We start from the raw sequence: 22,518 nt of genomic DNA on the forward strand, positions 1-22,518 counted from the left end.
GGTACTGCAGCTTTACAACTCTGTACCACGGGGCCCTATAAAAAGACTGATTCCTCCTCCTTTAATTCAGAGTCCTCACAGAACCCTCTGAGATTCCATGATAGAAGAAATGGAAATAGACTGATTCTACTTCCTTCAGAATAAAACATAAAAATAAACGAAGTTATACGTAATAAGTACATCTTCATTTTTCCCCCCTATTTGTGAAATTTAGTGCATACAGAATTTTTAGTTTGACTGCTACAGAAATTGGTGGGGTGGGGTGAGAAGAGTCCTATACTTGATGTATTCGGTCGTGGACAAGGTATCTGCAGAATGAAAATTGGATTTAGACACTTGTCCCTTACATCCACTGCGGGAGAAACCAGACTTTCACTTTCACAAAGTATACATACAACTCCTATGCATCATACCTTCAAGGCCTTTTTTTCTCCTATTGTAGTAAAAAAAAAAACCACCTTCACAATGAAGCAAGAAACTCTTTGTCGGAAGACAAATGAAGACAGGTAGCCAAGTTAGCCTGTAGCTGCAGAAAAGAGTAGGAGTCCAGTAGCACTTTAAAGTCTAACAAAATCTGTGGCAGGGTATGAGTTTTCATGAGTCACTGTCCGCTTCTTCAGATACAGCTAGAATGTGAGTCCATCTGTCCTTGCATCTTGGACAGTGGAGTGATTTCAGATGCCAAATAGCAATAGCAGACGCTACAGAAAACAAAGCTAAAACTCAAAAAAACGCCAACTAAAACTGTTTTGTGTAGTTCTCCAGCTGCTCAAACACATGAATTTTCCAATTTGGTTTCTACCAGACTGAAAAGTCAGAGGGAGTTTCCTTATCAGATCAGATGCAGCAAATTGACTGCGTGACACACTGCTGTAGCTATTCTGTAGTTGCACGACCCACGCATTTGTTTCTGTTTGAACAAGCACAGTGCGTCTCAGTGAAAGCAAGCAGTGAAACTGGATGGTCCTTATCAAAAAACTAATGCCACATACTTAAAGAAATAATCTATGCAAACATGTAGGCAGTATTCAGGTGGGTTGCTGTGCTGGTCTGAAGCACCAGAACAAAATCTGAGTACAGTAGGACATTTAAGATCAACAAAGTTTAATTCTGGGTATAAGTTTTCGAGTGCATGCACACTGTTATGTTGAGGTGTTAGCAAATGCACATTTATGAAGAAAAGTGCTCTAGACACATCCAAAGTAACCACTATGGTTATCAGAAAAGAGCCAGAAGAGATGGTTCAGAATCAGTACCGGTACAGGAACACATCCCATTTTTCTGCTGTAGCAAAAATGTTCTTGACACTTAAGCTGACCACAAGTATCTCATGTGATGTTCAGACCATTTCAGAAGGACAAAATGGTTAAGACTGCATACACAATATGCAACATAAGGGTGAATACAGACAGCCATTTAAGAAGTAAAAACTAACTGGAGTGATAATGTTAGCCAGATAGGGTGCAAGTAGTTTGTATATCCACCCTCATACAATTAAGGGAATTTCACCATTGAAATTCCTCTTAGATCTTTCACCTAAAATACACATGTGAAGTAGCATTCCCCTTTTTTGTGTTCTGTGGTACAACTAAACCTTTCCCCAAAAAGGATACAAAGGAAACAGTCCCTTTTTACTCAGACTACACTGAGTCTCCACAGAGCTTGGAATGTGCTACATTTTGTCTTCATTAAACTAAATATATTCCTGACCGGGCTCAGTAAGAAAAAGATTCTGTTTATTCAAAGGGGGGTGGTCAAAAGTGCCAAATATACAGAACATATATTTAGAATTTTTTTTGGGGGGGGGGAGCACCACAGACCACTCAGACTACTCTATTGTGTCAGGCTACACACAACAAGGAAACAGAGGAGACAACAAAGGATATCAAGGAAAAAGAAGAGTCGGCTTTATACCCCAACCTTCACTACCTGAAGGAGTCTCAAAGTGGCTTACAATCCCTTCCCCTCCTGTCCTCACAACAGACATCCTGTGAGGCAGGTGGGGCTGAGAGAGATCTGACAGAAACTGTGACTGACCCAGTTGGTCGCATGTGGAGGAGTGGGGAATCAAACCCGGTTCTCCAGGTTACAGTACACCACGCTGGGTCTGACTCCCCCAACAGAGCCCTCTGATTTGAAGCAAAGCCAATCTGTTGCAAAGGGACTTACCATTCACACTCTTGAGGCTCCCATTAATGCCATCGCCATGCGGCCTCTTCTGCGAATTCTTGAATTCCTTCAGAGATAAGTAAAGGACTTTTCGTACCACCCTCTCCTCCGACCATGGAATCCCATCACTATCATCCTATTAGAAAAAGAAAACGAAAAAAAAGGAGGCATTTACTTAAGTATTTTAATGCTTAAAAAAAATAACTTTTCTCCAACTGGCAAGGAAATCTCAAGCAAACAACTCTCTCACTAGCTGGGAGGATAAAATACTAGAAAAGAAAAGTAATTGGTATCTAATAATACCTTTCCATTACGTCTTTCTTTGATGGAGACAGATATTCTCTATTGGAGGAAACTATTCAGCGTTAGAAGCATTAACAGAACAGAATCATTGGACCAAGTGGTAGAAGGAAACCAGTGGATTTAATAATAGATAAGTAAATTTCTACACAGAAATGCTTAAGATTACACTTTTTGAGGGAAACATCTAGTCACTCATAAATCTCTTGATTCCCTGTGGCTGTCTGTCTTGTTTTCCAAGGCCATGACCTTCTATTACAGGATTCTGCCTCTCTTGTCACTTCAAACTAATTTAGCAGTTCTTTCTAAAATTTCTCATTCTCACTGTTATTCTCCCTTATGACTGAAACAGTCTTCAAGTTATCTGCATCTCATCCCGAAACCCATTTATTCTGTAAGTCTTTCCTGGGCTATCATGCGCACATCTATTTGATACTCTTACTCTCCCAAACATAACTTAGTGGTTGGCCTCCCACTCCTACATGATGATGATGATGATGATGATACTGGGTTTGGATCCCATCCTTCACTCTGAATCTCAGAGTCTCAGAGTGTCTTACAATCTCCTTTACCTCCCCGCCCCCACAACAGACACTCTGTGAGGTGGGTGGGGCTGAGAGAGCTCTCCCAGAAGCTACCTTTTCAAGGACAACTCTGCGAGAGCTATGGCTGACCCCAGGTCATTCCAGCAGCTGCAAGTGGAGGAGTGGGGAATCAAACCCCATTCTCCCAGATAAAAGTGCATGCACTTGACCACTACACCAAACTGGCTCTTTACATGTGGCAAAACAAACATGTACACCTAACACCACGGCTTCTTTGAGCAGAAACGCACAGGAACACAGTTCCAGCTGGTTTGGCACAAGGGGGGTGGGGTGGTTGGCCTAATATGCAAATGAGTTCCTGCTGGTCTTTTTCTACAAATTCTCCCCTGCAAACCACTATGCAAGCCCATACACGTCCCCCACATATGCAGATGAAATGGCATAAGTAAAATGGTTCTCCGCCAAAGAGAGACAGCACTCTCACTGTCAAGAGACAGCAAAAAATATCGACTTATTTTATCTTCTTTCTTATGTTCCAGTTTTCTCTGTTTTGCTGACTTTTTTGAAAATTTGCCCTAGAGTTTCTCAAGGGCTGCACCACTGCCAAGTGAGAACATTAGAATTTTTTATGGATGACCTTCATTTCCAAAAGCATAACCCAACTCACTGCCACACATCAGTGAAAAACCAAAACACTGGGGTCAGGGATCCCTTCCAGAGGGCAAACGTGTTTATGTAACACATGACAAATACGATCAGTAAGATTAGTACCTTTAAAAGTAAATAAACTTATTTGGGGGCACCCCAGACACATCCAGGGTGCTTCAAGCTGAAATGCAAGCCACTGAATGCTAAGAACCAACATGCGATTTCAATTCTATGATAGATTACTTGCTTAGGTAACAGGAAAACAGGCAGTACAATAGTGGCGACAGCTAAGCAAATTAGCAATTTGGCAGAAGATGATCATTGTGCACTGGGGACACACTACTGCAGTGGAACAACAGAAGAATCGCTTTGAGCATGAAGGATATGAAAGTCTGCGCCAGAATGACAGCAGCTGCAACAGCCTTTCTCACGCAAGCACGTTCTGCCCAAACTGATTGTTCCCTACCTTTGATCGTTCCCTACCAAAGTCAGCCCAGCCAATACAATTGATATGATAAACAGGAGGAAATAATGATGATCAGTGGCTGAACGAGCTCCCCCCCCCCCCCAATTCCCAACAATACATACGTTTTCAGGGCTTTTTTTTGTAGCAGGGACTCCTTTGCATATTAGACCACACACCCCTGATGTAGCCAATCCTCCAAGAGCTTACAGGGCCTACTGTAAGCTCTTGGAGGATTGGCCACATCAGGGGTGTGTGGCCTAATATGCAAAGGAGTTCCTGCTACAAAAAAACCCCTGGGTTTAATAGTTATGCATCGTTTTGAAACAGTTACTAAAGATCTACTATGTGTTTTACCTCACTGGTACAGAAGCCTACAGCACTGCTATTTCTTTCCCGATCATTCCACCAACCTCATGCCATGAAAAAGATACACCTCACCTCCTTCCCACAAGAGATTCAATCATTAAGGAAGTGAGAATGAGGATGAAAGGAAAGAAGGAGTTGTAGAACAGGCTCCTTCTATGTGATTTTTGACTCCTCAGTAAAGGAAGGGGCAGTAACCACAGCAGGGGTCTCCAACCTTCTGGAGCCTCCAAGTACCTTTAGAATTCTGGCATCACATGGTGGGCGGAGCAACAAAATGCCTGGCACAGGAGGTGAAGCCAAACAGAAAATGGTGGCCACAGCTTACATCCCGTCAAACAATGCACATTAATCAAATTTCCAATGCCCATCAGAAACCTTGCTGGGCAAAACCCCCACCTGGCCCCTCCCACTTCCAAAAAACACTTGGTGGATGACAATAGATATTGACAGGCACCCCTGTACTACTGTGTCTCCCATATTACAAAGTGCAATGTTCGGGGGTAGAATTCTAGCAGGAGCTCCTTTGCATATTAGGCCACACACCCCGATGTAGCCAATCCTCCAAGGGCTTACAACAAAGAGCCTTGTAAGCTCTTGGCGGATTGGCTACATCAGGGGTGTATGGTCTAATATGCAAAGGAGCTCCTGCTAGAATTTCACCCATTAAAGTGTCAAAGGTTTTACGTTGGGTTCAGAATATAATGGCAATCTTGCAGTCACTGCCGGCTCATGCCCATATGAACACTGATAATAAGCTCTTTTCCACACAGAACACTTACGCAAAGGACACACTATCCTACAACCAATGTGGAAACTTCAAAGAACACTACACAGAAGGCAGTTCAGTCCACACACCGAGACAGTCATGAATGCTGTCTGCTAAGAGACATTTCCACAATATGACCTTAAATATTGTTCTTTTAATGCTCGGGGTTAAACTAAGAACCAGCCCACATTGCAAAGTTCCCAGTCCCGTAACTGTGGTCAAGGATTCAGGAAGAGGCTCAGAGTTCATTCCCTTCTTCCGAGCAGTTCCCTCCCAGTCTTATACCGTAAGCCTTAACTGTGGTTAATGGCTTGCATCAACAATGCAGTTCCTCCGATGGAAGAGCACTCCCACTTGTGGGAAGACGGGTGGCAATCTCCAACAATTCCCACTGTAGATCCCCACTTCACCCTCTATGCTGCTCCCCAGGAACAAAAGTGTTAGGGCCAGGGGGGGCTACAGCAGGGAGGGGAAGCGAGGGACCTCCACACTACCAAGTCCACAGGTGGTTGGATACATACCAGTGTATCAGTCAGTCTCAACATTAATCATGGTTTACGCTAAACAGAGGTGCTATTAACTAGGATTTGAAACTGGTTTCTAAACCATAGATAACTCTGGTTAGCAGTGTTCCCTCAAAGCTGAGTTAGCATGAGCTAGCTCACAGATTTTTAGCCTCCAGCTCACACATTTTTGTCTTAGCTGAACATATGAAGCTGCCTTATACTGAATCAGACCCTCGGTCCATCAAAGTCAGTATTGTCTTCTCAGACTGGCAGCGGCTCTCCAGGGTCTCAAGCTGAGGTTTTTCACACCTATTTGCCTAGACCCTTTTTTGGAGATGCCAGGGACTGAACCTGGGACATTCTGCTTCCCAAGCAGATGCTCTACCACTGAGCCACCGTCCCTCCCCTGAGCCACCGTCCCTTCCCAGGAAGGATGGCCCCAGAGCACACTAATTTATGCAGTAGCTCATGATTTTAATGCCAGTAGCTCACAACTTTAATGCCAGTAATTCACAAAGTAGAATATTTGCTCACAAGACTCTGCAGCTTTGAGGGAACGTTGCTGGTTAGCATTAGAAGTTGCTAAAGATGACACCAGCATAATCCTACAGAGCAAACATGGAATTCATGCCAATAGGAGGGATCAGCAGATGAAATCAATGAACTCACAGCCACCTTAGAGTCACCAACCAAGTTAAGGGTGCAGGAGCATGAACGTGCTAATTAAACAGAATGGTTAACAAAGACGCAACTCTGCCCCAAGAGTCTTTATTTATGCCATGCACAAAATTAAAAGAATGGAAAGCAACAAACATCTACATGACTCAGATTTGATTTCTGCTGCAGAACAACACTACCACTCTAGATGTGAAAAAAAAGGCTAGGAAAACAGTTTTCCACACGCCTGAAAAAAATAATTTGTTTTCATAAAAATTGTGCAGTATCTAAAATGTAATAAATGCTCCACCAAAAGACTAATTAGATTATGTCTGTCCCTATTCAAAGGTATATAATCCAAATACAGACATATCTCAGAGGAAAGGCAAAGGAGGATAAAAAGAACAGAACAAGCAACCTTTATTAAAACTGCACCTTCACAGAAATATACAGCCATGATTACAAATCACTGGAGGCTGATTTCTCTTCCTAGTACATGAGGAAGAACACTTGCTTATCCAAAATGCTGCGCATGTTCAATTGTATTTTAAAACAAAACCCCTACATTCTAATTAAACCAGTCCAGCATCTAATTAATTAGGATGTGAACAGAGAAAACGGCAACCATTTGTACTGTTTTGCTGGCAGGGTAAAATCTGCTGATAAGATCAATTTTTGAATTATCCCTGGCTCATGCTGAGCAGCAGTTAGTGACCTACGAAAGTGCAATCCGTCTTCTGGAATATCACAATCAACAGTCCAAAGGACACTGAAAAGGAGACCAAAAGCGTTTTTGGCATATTGCTGCTTTTGGTTTTGAACGTGTTGCATTTCCAAAGGTGAACTAAAAGCAGATGCAGCGTCTTGTTTTCTGGGTCCTTTCCCTAGATGCTGAAATATATTAGTTGTTAAGGGCTCTCGGGGTTTGGCTGTTCGTCTGTGGCCCATTTTGAGTAGTGTCGATCGGAACCAGGACACTGCATCAGCAGAAATGGAGGCATCTTTCTCACTAGGTCATTGTTTTTGAGACCTGTGACTACACTGGTTGCCAGGGGTTTTTTTTGAGCAGGAACACACAGGAACGCAGTTCCAGCTGGCTTAGTGGCAAGGGGTGTGATCTAATATGCAAATTAGTTCCTGCTGGGCTTTTTCTGCAAAAAAGCCCTATGTGAAACAATGGTGATGTCAGGAGGTGTGGCCTAATATGCAAATGAGTTCCTGCTGGGCTTTTTCTGCCAAAAAAGCCCTTGTGAACTGTAACTGTGGACATTTGAATTAAGCTACCACTAATCATCGTGAGTGAGCTGAGTTCTGTGTCAGCCCAAAGACTGCACGAGTATCTGCAGAATATGTTTAGTTTATCTTACTACAGAGCTATGTAACCTATGACTACATAGAACCTTGGGCCCCACTTTCGTATGGGAGAAAAGAGGGAAATAAATAAACAAACAAAATAAGCTAAGATTATTCTTGGTGGAGTTAATACATTTTTGTTCCTAAACTTCACAAAGATGCCATGAAAAGGGGGACAATTGCAATTTAATTTGCACTTTTAAAAATGGTTGAATCTTCACCACATGGCAACAAATGGCTGTGTCACGTAAACCTCACCAGAAGGCCCCAGGCCTCAATTGTCTTTTCAATTGTCTTTTCAAATTATCTCAGTAGAATTTAGGTTCTCAGCTTTTGGCAATTAAGAGCCAGAATCCAATATATTGAAGAGCCCTAGAGAAGAAACCAAGACTATCAGGTTTATAGTACATGTACTGTATAGTATGTATGAGGTTTTCCTCACAAAGGCAAATCGGCCTGAAAAGGGTTTTCCCCCCACCCCCTTTTACTGACAGAACCAAGCTTAGAATACTAGCAACAGCCACTGAGGGAAAACGGAGAACACAGCAGGACAGGCTGATAGGATGCGAAGGCAGCTTTCCCAGTGGCCCAATTCTAGTTTGTCCAGGGCTGCAGGGACTGAGTGACACGCAGCTCAGCCAAAGGGAGGGTAGGTGCGTCATCACCAGAACAGCTTGGCTTCTGTATCTATAGGATTTGTTTGTTTTTATGACTTCTGTATTTTATCTATATGCTTAGATGGTCTTAATGTTTTTACAATATAAAATGCTGTAAATCACTCTGAGCCCAGTCTGCAGGAAAGGCAGTATAAAATTTCAATAAAACAATAACAACAACCTTCTGACCCAATTTTTCTTGCCAGGTCTTAAGATGGCAGAACCACCAACCAACAATGTTTTAAAAATATATGAGACACACCAATTTAGATTCAGCTGGGTAACCATGTTGGTCTGAAGCAAAAGAAACTAGGAACTAATTTAGTTCTCCAAAAAGCTCAACGTAGGACATGCTGAATAAATGGGTACTTTTAAGAATGCAGTTTCAATAGAACCTTCCAAGACATCAAACTAGAGGCTCTACAGGGAAAATAAAATACTTCCAACCTTCCACATTTTGAATTAGCAACATGGAGGAACTGGATTCCTTGCCATACACCGAAATCCTATATTTTGGATTGGGCTGAGCTCCGGAAAGGCAGCACTGCATATATTTTTCCCCAATGAGAATCCAAAGCAATTTACACTGCTCATGCATTCAGCATACTACTTGAACACACATTACTCTGAGAAACGCAATCCTCTTGAGGAGCTAGAAGCAAAAAGTAGTTCTGCAGAGGAAAAAAAAAATACTGGAGCACAGAAACATTTTCAAAGCTTTTATCTCAATTTGCTCACATCTCCAAAAAGCTTCAATATTCCCATACCACACAGTCCACTTTCCCAAAAGTTAAATAACAATATTGTGATAAAGCAGAGACTCAAACTGAGGGCTAAATCCACTGGCTGATCCACTCTCCTAAGGAAAAATCAAGCAGGCCTAGTTACATACACCAACTTTGTTCCTATACACCAAAACAATTACTGCAAAGTACAATTCTGACAGCTTGGATATCTAGGCACCAACGAGCCTTTATAAAAAAAATCTACTGGACAGCTGCCAACTCAGCTCTTTGAATGTAAGCATGTCAGACATCTGAAACAGTAGTCATCGCAGCCACATGTGCTGTGTGACATCCATGTTTATGGTGAAACACAGAGGCTGTCGATCTGAAGATTTATCATCATCATCATCATTATGAAGAAGACCCAAGTTCCACCATCATTTCCTTTCCTTGCACATCTGGAAAGAATTACACTGCCTTGTCAAAATAAACTTGCCACAGTAGGTAAAGTTTTCCTATCCCCTTGTTACTACGAACTACTCTTCAGGAATGGAAAATGCCGTGATTCTAAACCCCTTCTGTTTAAGCTCTTCTACAGATACGTCTCAGCACGGCTTCTTTTGTAACAGGAACTCCTTTGCATATTAGGCCACACACCCCTGATGTAGCCAATCCTCAAAGAGCTTACAGAGCTCTTAGTACAGGGCCTACTGTAAGCTCTTGGAGGATTGGCCACATCAAGGGTGTGTGGCCTAATATGCAAAGGAGTTCCTGCTACAAAAAAAGCCCTGCATTTCAGTATCATTTATTCATAGTGAAGAGAGCACCACTGCTCATTTACTTTTACATCATGATGTATGAGGCTTGTGTATCATTTTTATATGGTCATGGTGAACATGGTGCAACAAGTCATTTGGCACTGTATAGTATTTGTTCGAATTATTAATCACCAAGGTTTTCTTTTTTAAGCAGGAACACAATTCTGGCTGGCTTGGTGTCAGGAAGTGTGGCCTAATTTGCAAATGAGTTCCTGCTGGGCTTTTTCTACCAAAAAAAAAATCGCCCTGTTGATCACAAACCTTTGACCCCAACTTGGTATATTAACTTGGAATTCGCAAGGCACCTAAGAGATGCAACCAAAATCTCACACCACAGCAAGTGCCTGAGTTATCTAGGACACTTCCTCAGTGCAAACACAAAGGGAAGAAGAGAGAATAAATGCTCAGGGAATTATGTGAAAGTCCTAATTGACTATGGAATGACTTCTACAGATTTCCTGATTCCACTGCAGCATTGAATTCCCTGAAATGTTATTCTTTCAGTGCATCCTCAGTACATCAAAAGCAACAAAATGAAGTCTACAGTAGGTAAGGAAGAGTCGGGGGGGGGGGGGGCTAAAAAGCCGGACGATTTTAAGAAAATGGAAGTGCCATTAAGTCTTCAGAATGTGTGTATGGATACAGGCCAGTTACACTGCGCATTTAATTGGATTAAGCAGAGTTCAATGCAACTCAGGTTTCAAACTGAACAAAGACTACTAGGATAGAGAAGCAAAATAAGGGCCACTCTTACCTTGAAAATATAAATGTAAGCAATTAATCGCTTAATACAAGAGCCCAGGTGACATGGCTACTGTCTGACACAAACCATCTTGCCACCCTTTCTGTGGCAAAATTTATAAGAGCAATAATTAAATACCAGGGAAATAACATTAAGTAAGACCTTTTCTGTTTTAATTTTTATTTTAATTTCTGCTTAAGGTGACGGTGATAGACAGACAGGCCAGACAGGCGGGTTGAATGTAAGCAATTAAGCGGCTATCCTTCCTACAAAAAACAACATGGGCATGCCTTGTAAGGCAGAGAGTAGGAAAAAAATGTAGTTTTCCTTGTATTGACAAAGCAGGAGACCTGGCTAGAGCAGGGGTCCCCAATCCCCGAGCCATGGACCAGCAGCAGTCCGTGGCCTGTTCGCAACTGGGCCGTGAGTTGTATAATTATTTCATTATATATTTAATAGTAGTAATAGTAATAATAATGACATTGGATTTATATCCTGCTCTCCACTCCAAATTTCAGAGTCTCAGAGCAGTTCACAATCTCCTTTACCTTCCTCCCCCACAACAGAAACCCTGTGAGGTGGGTGGGGCTGAGAGAGCTCTCACAGAAGCTGCCCGTTCAAGGACAACTCTGTGAGAGCTATGGCTAACCCAAGGCCATTCCAGCAGCTGCATGTGGAGGAGTGGGGAATCAAAACTGGTTCTCCCAGATAAGAGTCCGCACACTTCACCACCACACCAAACTAATAGAAATAAAGTGCACTGTTGTATCATCCTGAAACCATCCCACCCCCCACCCCGGTTTGTGAAAAAATTGTCTTCCACAAAACCGGTCTCTGGTACCAAAAAGGTTGGGGACCGCTGGGCTAGAGGGCAAGCGCTGCTTATAAGCAAAGTCCTATTTGAAGATTCACCTTTTTTCTTTAGCAGAATCCCCTTGATTTGACAGCTAACTTTAAATACTTTCAAAAAACCAACCATTTTCTGCTGGTTCCTAACTTGTCATCTTCACTTTGTTTAAAATATCACTTTCACTAGGACTGCAAGAGTTTTGCTTCATGTCCGTGCCTTTCTCCTTTGAAAGTATGTAACAATTTCACTAAGGTTCCTTCATCACTATTTGGGTTCTCATCAAGACATCTCCCAGAGTCATGGGTCACTTTCCTATAGGATACAGCAGGGGTGGCCAACGGTAGCTCTCCAGATATTTTTTTGCCTACAACTACCATCAGCCTCAGCCAGCATGGCCAATTGCTGGGGCTGATGAGAGTTGTAGGCAAAAAACATTTGGAGAGCTACCATTGGCCACCCCTGGGATACAGTAAGGATGTTACATACAGGGGTTTCAAACGTGTGGCCCGGGGGCCAAATCAGGCTTCTAAAGGGTTCCTATCAGGCCTGTGAGCAAGTCTGCTTTCTTCTCCCTCTCTCTTGCTTCATTCTGTCACAGCTTGCTTTGCCAGGCTTGCTCAATCACACATGAGCTAAGCAAAGCCTCAATTTTCTCCACTGGCTGAGGCTCCTCCCTTGAGGAGGAAGGGGGGGAGACATAGCTTGCTTTGCCAGGCTCTCTCAATCACACAGCAGAGCTACTGAGCCAAGCCTCTTTTCCTTCTATTGGCTGAGGTTCCACCCCCTCATCATCTCCTGGTGAGGGAGGGAAAGAGCCAGAGCTTCCTTTGCCCAGTTCCCTTGATCACACAGGAGAGATACAAAAATCTTTAACTGTGTTTGCCTGTGTCCTTTATAAAGTTTATATCCCCACTACCTGGCATTACATTTTATGACACACATGGCCTGGACTGACAAGGTCTCATGTCAGATTAGGCCCTCATAACAAATGAGTGATACCCGTGTTACAACATCTGAGATTTACTTCTGATTTGCTGGCACTGGGAGGAACCCTGCTCAAGATAATCCTGTGGACTTAGAGCCCATGGCTAAGACCTTAGTTAAATATTTATATTTCCACTCTAGTTTCCCTCATACACTGTGAATTCAAAATAGCCACATTTTCCAATTGCGGCATTCCCCATGCCATATGTTGAAGATGACATTTCCATGTTATCTTTCTGTATGTTAAATTTCATGTTTTGCTGTCCTGTCGGTGACTGTTCCTGCTTTCAGGCTTTCCCTACATAATCAGGCTTGGTGCAGAGGTAATACTACTCAATCACTTAATCAGGCTTAAGAGATCATGAATGCAGCATAAAGATGTGACAGTTTGGGCAGAAAAAAAGCAGACTTTTTTTTTTTTTTAATTTAAAGCACCTTTTCTCAGTTTTCCTGATAAAAGAATGGGAAAATTTGGAGGCGCACTGAAAAAAGCCTCCTACAAAATATTTTCTCTTACAGAAGGAACAAAATGCTTATTCAATCAAGGTCTTTCACATCACATTTATAGCATACAAAAAGGCTATGATAGGGTAACAGCTTGTTCCTTTATAAAGAAACACATATTCCCCATAGTGTTGTTCCTATATGAAATCTTATATTTAATGCGATTCTGTATTTATTGCTTGGATTATTGTCTGTTTTGTTACTATTATTATTATTAAATTTTATTTATATCCCGCCCTCCCCGCCTAGGCAGGCTCAGGGCGGCTAACAGCTTTCATATGCCAATGGCTATTGATATGCCAATAAAGGTAGATGATGATCAGGGGTAGTTTTGTAGAAAAATAGGTGGTACAGCTCATTAGCATAACTCATTAGGGTATGCCACCGCCACCGCCCCCAGCCAAAAGCAACCCAGTGCAAGAAAGAAGAGCCCCGGGAGAGCAAGACCTGCTTGGGCTGGCTAGAGATCCATCCAGCCCAAGCAGGCCTCACTCACCTGGGGCTCTCCTGCCCCGCCCCCACACACAGTCAAAAGACCAGAATCACATAAGAAGTGGAGAAAGAGTAGTGCAGCTTCTCCAGGTTAATGAGCGCTGCTGGGGGCATGGCAAAGCTCCTGGTGGTTGCCCGGCTGCCCACTCTCCTAATCCAGGGATTGTTATGCAGCTGCACCTACTATTCAATGGACAAGGTAGGTGAGGAGGAGGAGGAAGGGGAACCCTCAGAAAGGTTCAGGAGCTGCACTCCTGTGAGCTTCAGCTGAATCTGAGGCCTGATGATGATGATGACAACGACAGATTATGGGAATAAATTGTCAAGACACTGTTCATGGGCTCTAAAACTCATCTGGCAAACAGGCTTTCCCCAACATAGGCGGATTTTGATGTGGAATTTCAGTACATGCAACAAACATTTATGCCTCTGCACTTCCTACAGTGAAGTGGGGATCACCACCAACATTCAAATTCGTACCCCCAAACACATGATTTTACTACAGGTGAAAATGGCGCACGTTAAGCAATTCAAACTTCTTGAATGAATGTGCAGAATTCTTGCGTGTTTCTGGCAACAAGCTGCGGCAACCATAAATAATGGCTGGTTACCAGGGCCAACCAACATTTGTGAACCCCTAATAAGTCACGAGATACAAAGTCATACATTTTTTTTCAGTTGCATCCAGACAAAACGCCACTTATCAGGAAAAAGTGATGTGGGAAGTGGCCCTGATTAGCTGTCAAAGAACTCAAGGATAATCTATTGGGGCACAAACACGATAGCAGAGAAAATACACTCCCAGGGAGCCAATAATTAATAGTAAGACGCTGATCACTTCAGCACTGAATATCTTTTCCTGCCTCAGCCAACAATTATTCAAAAAGAGGATGCGCAACAACACACATTACCCACAGAATTCCTCTTGCTGGCTTTGCTCTGCATAGCAAAAGAGTATTTACTGATGAATTTAGTTAGACTTGCACAATCATGCTTGAAAAGAAAAGAATGGAGCCGAAGGTGTATGCTACCTTTCAAGAGGACTGCCGGCTGGAAATGTGCCATCAGTTGTCTAGTGTGTACGTGAGGAGACAGCAAATGTAAGACGATGCATGGGAATTCACTGAACATTGTGTTCATGGCAGGTTCCCCCCCCCCTCCCTGAAGATATGATATTGTGTTCAATGTTCATAAGCTCTCCCACGTATTAATAAACTTTTAAAATTTTTCATTCAAAGTTAGAGGTTGACTAATGCTGGCGTGTTCAGTAGAACTGTCAAAATTTGCCTTTCATTCCAGATCGGAAGCTGGAACAAGAAATAACATAACAGGTTAGTGTCCTGGATTCTATTTTTAAAAAAATATCTGATTGTTAAGGACATTAGGTTGAACATTTACACTCCTGTCTCTTTTATCTAAGAGCCCCGTGGCGCAGAGTGTTAAAGCTGCAGTACTGCAGTCCTAAGCTCTGCTCACGACCTGAGTTCGATCCCCGGTGGAAGCTGGGTTTTCAGATAGCTGGCTCCAGGCTGACTAAGCCTTCCATCTTTCCGAGGTCAGTAAAATGAGTACCCAGTTTGCTGGGGGGAAAGTGTAGATGACTTGGGAAGGCAATGGCAAACCACCCCGTAAAAAGTCTGCCGTGAAAACGGTGTGAAAGCAATGTCACCCCAGAGTCGGAAACGACTGGTGCTTGCACAGGGTACCTTTCCTTACCTTTCCTCTTTTATCTGTGCATGTGCATAACTTGTGAGGAAAAAATACAGTATACAGAAGTTATGGGCATATGCTGATAGTAAAGACAGACATCAATCCTCCAAAGATACCAAATAAGCACAGACTAATCATTTGAGGAAGGGACGGTGGCTCAGCGGTAGAGCATCTGGTTGGTAAGCAGAAGGTCCCAGGTTCAATCCCCGGCATTTCCAACTTAAAAGGGTCCAGGCAAGTAGGTGTGAAAAACCTCAGCTTGAGACCCTGGAGAGCCACTGCCAGTCTGAGTAGACAATACTGACTTTGATGGACTGAGGGGTATGATTCAGTATAAGCAGAGGTCGTTTTGTAAAAAAATAGGTGGTGGAGCTCAACCAGGAATTGTTATGCAGCTGCACCTACTAATCAGGTGGTGGAGCTCAACCAGGAATTGTTATGCAGCTGCACCTACTATTCAATGGACAAGGTGGGAAGGAGAAGGTGGAACTCTCAGAAAGGTTCAGGAGCTGTGCTCCTGTGAGCTCCCGCTGAATCTGAGGTCTGAGTATAAGGCAGCTTCATATGTTCACATGTTCACAGTTCCTCAGCATCCCAGAAGCTACTTTTTCAAAAGGTAAAGGTAGTTCCCTGTGCAAGCACAGAGTCGTTATCGTCCCATGGGATGACGTCACATCATGACTTTTTTTGGCAGACTTTTTACGGGGTGGTTTGCCGTTGCCTTCCCCAGTCATCTACGCTAGGAAGGCTGGCCCTACCATGAGGCACAGTGACAGGATTTCTTTCATCACAGTAATTAATAAAGCATTCTTGCACCATTCTTTATCCTTTTTATATCTTGTTCGATTTCACAATATTCAGAGTAATTGCTCTTATTGTCATTTTATTAGCTTGGGAATGAAAACTATGCATGAGAGACTCATCTAAAGTCATCCCCTAATCCCATGGCTAAACTAGAGCTGAAAATTCATTCTCCCTTATTTAAGTTTAGGTTTGTCTTGCAACTTAAAATGGCTGCCAGATCAGAATCAGGACACACAACTCACTTTAGAGAGCAGCAACATGGTTCATACAGCAAACCATATCTGCATGCATTGAGACTACATTGAAAGGAGCACAGAAGCAGACAAACTGCTGCATGAAATCAAAACAAAGACCAGGTGTCCCGCTTCAGAAGGAGACCATACCCCTAGTGCCTTTGCCCCGGCCAGGGGTAGAATTCTAGCAGAAGCTCCTTTGCATATTAGGCCACACACCCCTGATGTAGCCAATCCTCCGAGGGCTTACAAAAAAAGCCTTGTAAGCTCTTGGAGGATTGGCTACATCAGGGGGCACGGCTTAATATGCAAAGGAGCTCCTGCTAGAATTTCACCCCTGGCCGTGGCAAAGATGGGGAATTGCGCCCAAAACTTTGTGGCAGCAAACTACCTTTATACCACAGAATTCCCCAAATACTGCAGACCCTCCCTCTGGGCTGGCTTAATCTTTTGCCCTCAGCACTTCTATGTATTCCATACTTCCAGCGCCTTTGCCCCTGCCAATCTGGCACAGTCAAAACAATCAAGCTTGTGTTCTACATTGTCAATTCTACAAGGACATGTGCTCCATAAGCCTGACCCCTATTCTAAGTTTCCAGGAAGATTGGATATATTTTACACATCCCTCCTCCTCCCAAATCCTTCAAATGAGACCTCCATTGAAGTGGCCAGATCTTGTGCTAAGGTTTTATCCAGAAGGAAGCTGATAACCTAGATTCTCAACAGCTAGTAAGTATATGAAAAGGAAAGGAAAGGTCCCCTGTGCAAGCACCAGTCGTTTCCAACTCTGGGGTGACGTCGCTTTCACGGCAGATTTTTTACGGGGTGGTTTGCCATTGCCTTCCCCAGTCATCTACACTTTCCCCCCAGCAAGCTGAGTACTCATTTTACTGACCTCGGAAGGATGGAAGGCTGAATAAACCTCGAGCTGGCTACCTGCAAAGTATAGGCAGGTATTTAAATTTTAATTTTCTTAACATTCATGCCTATATGAAGTGTGTACTCGACACAGACTCTGTTGTTAATATGCTATTTTAATCTGCCATTATAATGTTGCTTGATTTTTGGGTCGTAAATAATGTATGTACATTTTATTATGGACAAATGTCGTCTTCTTTTTTTTAATGGGGGGTGGGGAGGGATTATACAGCAGGAAATCCTTGAGGAGAAATTACTGACTGAATATCCTGAAGATTCTTAAGGGCAAGGAATAGATTTTTATTCAGTATGAACGGCACTCACATTCTGTACGTATCTCAAGTTTCTAGAAGCATAGATTTGCTCCTGAACACAAGAGCCTATCATTTCTTTCATTACTCAATTACACAAGAAGACTTGTCACTATATTTGGCTTCTGTTCCTCTTTTCCAGGCACCATTTAAAATGCTAGTTTTCTAGCCTAAAAAATCCCAAACCTGGGATTAGGCATCACATGCTTGATGATGTTTCCCTATGAACAATCTATTCACTAATACCTTTATAGAAGCCTTGTTACAGGAATTCCTGTCTCCTCAAGTTAGGTTATCATGGACACTTATTTGGGGTGGCACTTTCAAACTCTTTCCCAATGCCTATTTATGCAATACTAATGGCGGCAATACTAGTTGTTGCCGTTAAGTTTCCAAGGGAAAATTTCATTATTCATCCAGAAATCTGGTGATACTTAAGACTGATTCTCTGCCGTTAGGTAGTTTGTTTGTTTTAAGTTGGGTTTATAGTTTTATGAATATATTGTGTGATGATCTATCGGGCGTTCCTTCCATCAGCCAGCCCTATGCTGCGGTACCATTTTGCTTCCCTCCATTATACCTGTTCCTCTGGATGATCAAAAAATTATGTAACATGCAAATTAATTATGTAACATGCAAATTAATAATAATAATACCCCATAACAAATTAGTTGCATATTTGTTTAGTAAAGGAGGATTTCTGCTGACTTCAGCTGATTTCAGTTGTCCTCCTGAGACAACTTCTCCTTGCAACACATATTATGCAGTTTATGGCTAAAACTATCATTAGAATGAGTGCACAACAAATAAGAGAGTTACTGGAATTGTTTTAAATCACGTTTACAGAAAAACAGAACTCTTCATCTTTTCAGCTCCAGAAGCATTTTAAAGATGGACATTTTTGAAGCATACTGATTTGATTTTTTTTTACTTTGGAAATATGTAAATCTGAACAGCATTCATAAAGCGGCTTATTTGAGTACCAATTAGAGTTCTGAAAACATTTCCTGAGATTTGGGAAGCTACACAGCCATACTAATGGCCCCCACAAGTCCAAGAATATGCTGTATTTGGCAATTCCAATACAGGAACAGCTTTTAAGCATGTTTCTTAAGCCAGAAGGCATCACATAATTCTAAACTTTTGGCAGTTGTTTGACTACTTCATGAACATCATAGGTAATATCCATACACCTCTCCCATAAACCTACTCCACAAAACACCATGTAATCTAGGGGCTTTAGATGCAATTAAAAGATGTTTCTGGGTCCTCAGAAAATAAATTGGTGAATAGAAAGGACATCTTATTTATATGATACCACTACATATGATTTAACAGGGCAAGTAAATACAAAAATCATGAGAATTCTTCGCATTCTGATACAAGTATTACAACTGACAGAGACAGTCATTAGCACAGTTCTCGAAAGTAACTCTCACTCAGAAATCCAAATCTATTTCTTAACCCTTTAATGCCAAACCTAACTCTTCAGTCCCAGCAAAAAAGTCTAAATTTTATTACATTATAAGTTTATTCTGTATGCATAAATCCCCTGACCACTAATCTTGATGATCACCTGGTTTTCATGATTATATAGTATGTTCGTACTTTATCACACTGAATTTTTCTCCCTCTTTCATACAAACAATTTAAACTGTGTGTTAGCTTTCCATTAATTCCAGGGACACAATGGCTCTGGAAAAATTGCATCCAGATGTGGCAAAAACTTCATGGAAGAAAGGTTTTTGAGAGAATATTTGGCATAATTGACTGATAAAGCTCATGAGCCGGCCAACAAGAGTTATTAAATGTGATGGGGGGGGGGGGGGAGCTGGCAATAGTAGATGGTTGCCCTGAAGTAAGCCATTTCCAATCCTAAAAAATTGTTTCCTGGGAGTAAGCCCCACACTGAAGTAGAGTTCAGTAGGAATCTGAGTAGTTCTGCTTAATTAGTGAACAAAGAGAAGACTATTTTAGGAGCCAGAGGTTTAATGAAGCCCATCAATTGCCAAGAACAAAGCAAATTGGCATTCCTTCAATAAGGCATGAAAGCACACCAACATAATACTAAACAAAGACCAGACTTCTACAGAAGAATAGTCAGATCTTCAACACTGGACATCATGAATGCCGCTAATCATGACACGCTGATGCAACACTTTACAAGGACAGAGGCAGAGAAAAGCTCAAGTCCTTCATGCTGACTTCAGACAATGGAAGATGGAAGCGCTTTATATCACCCTATCAAGAACGACATGTCCTCTTTCAAACATCAGCCTGCTCAGCAGAAAATAAGGACGATGTACCTTGTTCACAAGGGCCTGAAGAATTTTTCCAGCAATAAGGCCTGTCAGCAGGCCTTCCCTCCTCTTGGTGAGATGCTACTGCTACAGGAAGCTGCAGTGACTGTGTCATAAAATAAGCCACCAATAAGTGGCTCAGAATCATAGATTGATTTATACCAGTAAATATATAACAACATCATTGGAAGATGGTACCGCTCCCAAGGTAGAGGGCTGTTGTACCCAGGGATTGTTTTGTAGAAAAACAGGTGGTGGAGCTCATCCAGGGATTGTTATGCAGCTGCACATACTATTCAATGGACAAGGAGGAGGTGGAACTCTCAGAAAGGTTCAGGAGCTGCGTTCCTGTGAGCTCCCACTGAATCTGAGGCCTGGTTGTACCAAACATAACAAGTGTGACATTGTATTCAACGTGCATCAACCGTCCAGCTTGAAAGCCAACCTTAAATCCAAGAGGGCAGGGGGTGGCGGGTCAGGAGAAAGACTAGAGAAATGTTATTCCAACAATAGGTGGTTTTCCAGTTCCAGGTAGACCAGATGGGTGCAATCAACTCCACTACAACTCTTGTTGTAACAAAGGGAGTAAATGCCTTAGCAACACAGTCAGAATCTATATATAATGAGGGGGAAATTTTAAGTCCAGTGGCACCTTTAAGACCAACAAAGTTTTATTCAAGGTATAAACTTTTGTGTACAAGCTTCTTCTTCAGGTACAGTGTGCCTGCATATGAAAGGTTATACCCTGAATAAAACTTCGTTGGTCTTAAAAGTGCCACTGGACTTAATCTTTCCCTCTCACTGGACCCAAACTTTGTTCTGCTGCTTCAGACCAACATGGCTATCCAGCTGAATGCATATAATGAGGTTTCCTGTATGCATGAAGAACTCGATATCCAGAGATTTGTACATGCCTGACATGCAGCAACTTTGGGTTACAAGGGAAATCACACAGACATTCCAGTGATTGCCATATCTGTCTTACAGACCCTTGATAGAAGGCACAAAATTCTATAGTGTCACTTCTGCAACAGGTCCTGCGAACTGCTTACTCCTTTCATGATGTCCGTGTCTTCTACTTGTCTCTTCGATCCATAAGCAAGGACAAGTCTGCATGCCTTTCACAGAACATGCATGGATGAGGCATCAGGTATGTTCACAATAACTGAAAATGAAGTTCTCAGCATCTTCAGAAGAAGAAGATATTGGATTTATATCCCACCCTTCACTCTGTCAAGAGTCTCAGAGTGGTCACAATTTCCTTTACTTCCCCACCTCCACAACAGACACCCTGTGAGGTAGGTGGAGCTGAGAGAGCTCTCACAGAAGCTGCCCTTTCAAGGACAACTCTGCAAGAGTTATGGCTGACTCAAAGCCATTCCAGCAGCTGCAAGTGGAGGAGTGGGGAATCAAACCCCGTTCTCCCAGATAAGAGAGCTCTGGCTGACCCAAAGTCATTCCAGCAGCTGCAAGATGAGGAGTGGGGAATCAAACCCGGTTCTCCCAGATAAGATAGCTCTGGCTGACCCAAGGCCAGTCCAGCAGGTGCAAGTGGAGGAGTGGGGAATCAAACCCGGTTCTCCCAGATAAGAGTCCACGCACTTAACCCCTACACCAAACTGGCTCTTTTGATTTGTGGTCATGAGATATGACAGGAGCAGCGCAACTGCCGCCACCAGGTGTATTCTCATAAGCAGAAATCATACAGTGATGTTCCACCAACTCAGGGTACCATGTTCCAGAGTGCCTGAGGTTTACAATGCATCTCGTTGAAAAACCATTGGTCCAGTCAACATGTCAGCCAAATCCTACTGCATGGGAATGTACAAAGCAAAATTAAATCAAGTGGGCTTCCACTTGTACTAGAAAGCTTGCAAAATATGGCAAGGAGAGGTTAGAGTGGGCAGGTTCCCCCCTCCCCCGCCATCAGCAGAGGATACAGGAGTTTGTCAGATCCAAGTTAGGCATCTCCTAGAGATCTGGGGATGGAGCCTGGGGGAGACACGGACCTCAGTGGGGCACAGCATCATTTTCTCCAGGATAACTGATCTCTGTAGTTCCAAGATGAGATGTAATTCCAGGAATTCCAAAGCTGTACCTGGAAGAGGTTCATGCACTGCTATTACTAGAGGTCGCAATGGGGCAGTTTTGTGATTATCATATGACAATTTGCCTGCCATATAGTCAAAGGTATGGTATTCCCAGTAGTAATGTATGACTGTTGAGAGCTGGACCATAAGGAAGGCCGAGCGCAGAAGAATAGATGCTTTTGAGCTGTGGTGCTGGAGAAGAACCTTGCGAGTCCCTTGGACCTCAAGAAGATCCAATCAGTCAGTCCTAAGGGAAATCAACTCTGACTGTTCCTTGGAAGGTCAGATACTGAAGCTGAAGCTCAAATACTTTGGCCACCAAATGAGAAGGGAGCACTCACTGCAGAAGATCCTGATGCTAGGAAAGACAGAAGGCAAAAGAAGAAGGGGATGGCAAAAGATGAGATGTCTGGACGGTGTTACTAATGTAACTAACATGAATTTGAGCAGACTTTGGAGGATGATGGAAGACAGGAGGGCCTGGCATAACTTGGTCACGAAGAGTCAGACTCGACTGTGCAACTGAACAACTACAAATTTGCCCACACAGGTGTTTTTTTTGTTGGGGGGTTGGGGTTGGGCAGGGGGCTATATAAATTAGTTTC

At 42.7% G+C, this 22,518-nt stretch overlaps 1 protein-coding gene across 1 annotated transcript in view; it reads right to left on the minus strand.

Moving 5' to 3' along the window:
* Positions 1-22,518, minus strand: part of JARID2 (jumonji and AT-rich interaction domain containing 2) — a 280,348-nt gene that overhangs the window by 143,458 nt on the left and 114,372 nt on the right. Inside the window, exon 2 of the mRNA XM_060244252.1 lies at positions 2,170-2,305. Coding sequence (XP_060100235.1) covers positions 2,170-2,305 — 136 coding nt within the window. The remainder of the gene's footprint in view (positions 1-2,169; positions 2,306-22,518) is intronic.

The sequence above is a fragment of the Heteronotia binoei genome, chromosome 7 (assembly GCF_032191835.1).
Source record: "Heteronotia binoei isolate CCM8104 ecotype False Entrance Well chromosome 7, APGP_CSIRO_Hbin_v1, whole genome shotgun sequence".
In the NCBI taxonomy this organism is placed as follows: domain Eukaryota; kingdom Metazoa; phylum Chordata; class Lepidosauria; order Squamata; family Gekkonidae; genus Heteronotia; species Heteronotia binoei.